The 3,507-nt window shown below is 43.0% G+C and overlaps 1 protein-coding gene across 1 annotated transcript in view; it reads right to left on the bottom strand.

Moving 5' to 3' along the window:
• The window catches only part of MTIF3 (mitochondrial translational initiation factor 3), a 3,394-nt gene extending 2,528 nt beyond the window's left edge, over positions 1–866 (bottom strand). Inside the window, exon 1 of the mRNA XM_010023767.1 lies at positions 404–866. Within this exon, the coding sequence (XP_010022069.1) occupies positions 404–866 (463 nt within the window). The remainder of the gene's footprint in view (positions 1–403) is intronic.
• Between the last annotated feature and the right edge of the window lie 2,641 nt (positions 867–3,507).

Genomic DNA, 3,507 nt, shown 5'->3' with positions numbered 1-3,507 from the left:
AGGGAAAGAATGTTTTGTGACTACTGGTGACAAAACTTTGTAATTACATAGGTGTATCTGGTGCTCAGTTTGTAAAAACTGCCTGTCATTTTATGCCTCAAAGGAACAGGACTTCAGTGAGGCTCATGGAACCAGAGTCCAGTTCTAGTCACTTAAACAGAATTTATTTTTTTTTTAAAGCCAGAAGGTGCCAAAATAGTAAATCCTGAGAAGGCAACAGAAGGCTTCTCTATGGAAAACTAGTCTAAGCCAAAATGTTATCTTCACCACTGCAAATGCTTAATAGTGTGGACTGCAGTGACATTGCTTTGGATTTATACAAATGCAAGTAAGAGGATTTCATCTGCTGAAACCAATTCTAATGCAACATTTGTCAGCACTGCAGTGTTGATAATGTACATACCTGGTTTTGCACTGGATTTTTTCTTCTGTGCACGTTTCATCTGTTCTTCATGAATCTGCTGCCCAGTCATTAGTCTATATACAGGAGGTTCTACATTCTCACGAAGGAGAACTAGTTTCAGGTCATGTTGATCCATAAGTTTGAGTGCCTCTGCTCGGTGCATATTTCCTAAGCTCTCTCCATCCTGGTTGATGACATGCAGTATCCGATAGGGAATTCTTCGCCCAACGCTTCCAAATGCTGTTTTTCTTTTCGGTTCCTGGGGAGATTTTTCAGCTGTACAAAATGGTTGTGTAAGTCCAAACACCACTAGTTTTGTAGGGTCAGACACCAGCATCCAGATTGGAGAGAAGACTCTCTTCTGTTGTGTTTGTGTCAGAAGAGTACCACAGAATCTTTTTGCATATCTATGCTCGTTTCTGGTTGCTTGACATAGAAGTTTCATAACGCAAAAGGCAGTCATTCTGAGGAGGCAGGGAAGAAGACAAAACAAGTTACCCCCATCAGTCAGATTCTTCTAGTTACATTAGAAAGACTTGACTCCAGTTCAGTAAACCCTAGCCCTTAAAACTACTCTTTCAAAAAGATGCAATGATGTTACTGTAACACAATGAGCAAGCAATAGTAATTCTACAGAGGGCTTTAACCCAGAGAGAAGATCTGACAAAAGAACAAAATTTATGAAGAGTTGATGTTATCTTCAGTAATTTAAAATCAGATCCTGGATTCCTTTAAAGAATCTCATACTTCTAGTTCATTCTTCCTCACAGGAGTATCCACTCTTACACAGGTTTTTTGTGTATAGACAGATAAGCCAATAGTTAAGAGGGAGAACATGCTGTCACATAAAAAGGCATGTCACACTTTTAATGTTCAGTCCACATTTTTTTCATGAAGTAGCTCACACTAGGACTTTCTTCCTGGTTCTGATAATCATCTTTGGAAAGTGTTTCATTTAAACTGCATGAATTCAGAACCACCTCAATCATGTAGTGAGTCAAGTGGCGATTTGTGCAGTGTCCATCAGCAGCCACCCTGACATGTACAGTCTGACTCTTCAATGCTTTTGGGTTTTGGAATTTCAAAGCCTTGACCGTACAGTGTAAGACTGCTGTGCAAAGTCTTCACCTTGGCATTGAAACATGATGAAGTAACTGTTACTCTACTTGAAAATCTGGTTTATCCCAGGGTTGAAAACACTTCTATAGCCACCATGCAACTTGCTTCTCATAGCACTGCTCCCAAATTGTGTATTTTTCCCAGTTTTCCAAGCATCTTTGTGGAAGCAGTCCAGCTGCTAATTGCTCTTAAATAGATTCAGCACTGGTATTCTTTCAGTAACCTTACTTTTTTTTAAATTTTTAAAGCGTCTTCACTGTCATTTAAGCTAAATTCTACTGATTCAGACATGCTTTAAAGTGAAAACAGTGCATTAATTTTAAACCTATTTTATCAGACATTTACAGTATTGATTGACTTTATCAATTTTTCACAAACACTAAATTTAGGGTGGCATATTCATATTTATAGTGAGCTGATTTTTTCCAGTTATCAAAACTATTTCTATTTCTTACATGCAGAAAGCATACACCTAAGTGCCATTTCACCAGGACCATTCAATAAAAACACCAATAATGACACTTTTCTTCTTGAATGATGGAAAAAAAATAGTGGGGAAAAGAGAAAGGAAGAGATACAGATAAGACTTGCCTGCAGCACATGGACTGTAAAATAAGCAACAGATTCATAGGCCTAAGATCCCCACATGGAAATTGAAATTTAAATAAATTGTTACAGGCATCTGTGCTGGCATTGTACTCATGAAGCTACAGAATCACAGACTGGTAGGGGTTGGAGGGGGCCTTAAATACCATCTAGTTCCAACCTCCCTGCCACAGGCAGGGACACCTTCCACGAGACCAGGTTGCTCCAAGCTCCGTCCAACCTGACCTACAATCTATAAGCTTTCAAAACAAGCTTCAAAATACACCAGTGCTTGAAATCAAAGACTAATCTTTGAGGCATTTCTTCCATTATATTTTTTCCCCTATTTTTCCCTGGTTCATGGATTTCCCATAGCAATTTTGTTGCACCTGACCATTACCTGCATTTTGTTCAAAGCATCAGAAATCAGCTGGTTTTTAACATCTGCAATAACTTTAGAAATAAAGAGCAAACCGTGGAGCATTATCTGCAGTTTTGGTACTCAGTGTTTAAAAGGCAGCAAGTCCAGGGAAAGCCAAGGATGATACAGGAAACCTACCATGTGATACCACAGGAACTGGCAGGAGTGCAACCTCTTTTGCCTAAGGAAGAATGTGACTCCACTTTATAAATATATACATGTGTACATATATATATGTACATATGTCAGTGTAAACACACACCCACGTGCATACATATACACAGAGAAGGCTGCTCAGCCTTGGGTTTGCAAGCTCTTTCCTCAGCAAGGTTGAGGAACTATTTATGATTTTAAGGGGTGCTGTCCCAGGAACAAGCGATCTACCTGTGAATAAACAGTCTGAGCACGGGGACAGGTTGAAGCCTGGGGCAGACATTTAGCAGTCGATACAAAGCTATGAGGGTGCTGAGGCACAGGGTGCCCAGAGGAGCTGTGGCTGCCCCATCCCTGGCAGTGTTCAAGGCCAGGTTGGACACAGGGGCTTCGAGCAACCTGCTCCAGTGGAACGTGTCCCTGCCCGTGGCAGGGGGTTGGAACTAGATGACCTTAAGGTCCTTTCCAACCCAAACCATTCCACGGTTCTGTTGGGAGCGAGGACAGCTGGCTGCGCCGGGGGTTCCAGTGAGCAGGCAGGCTGCACGCGTACCGGGACGCGGGGAAGAGCCGCCGTCCTGTGCTCACGGTCGCGTTTTGCTGCGCACACAAGTGCTACCTGCGGCTGCTACCGGAGATGTTACGCACCTTGCGGGAGCCGCTGCCGCTGTGAAGAGGCTATTTTAACTTTACGCGTGGATCTGTGCGAGGACGGGTAACCACGCGTGACCGTGCCCGGGTGCGCACGTCGGGGAGGTCCCTAAATGTGTGTGTGTCACCCTGTCACTCGGGCCCGGCGGTGTCGGTGCAGGCACGGAGCCCTCCG

This window comes from Nestor notabilis, unplaced genomic scaffold (genome assembly GCF_000696875.1).
Source record: "Nestor notabilis isolate BGI_N333 unplaced genomic scaffold, ASM69687v1 scaffold26801, whole genome shotgun sequence".
In the NCBI taxonomy this organism is placed as follows: Eukaryota; Metazoa; Chordata; class Aves; order Psittaciformes; family Psittacidae; genus Nestor; species Nestor notabilis.
Note: the sequence above shows the minus strand (reverse complement) of the source record. Positions and strands in the feature narration are given on the sequence as shown.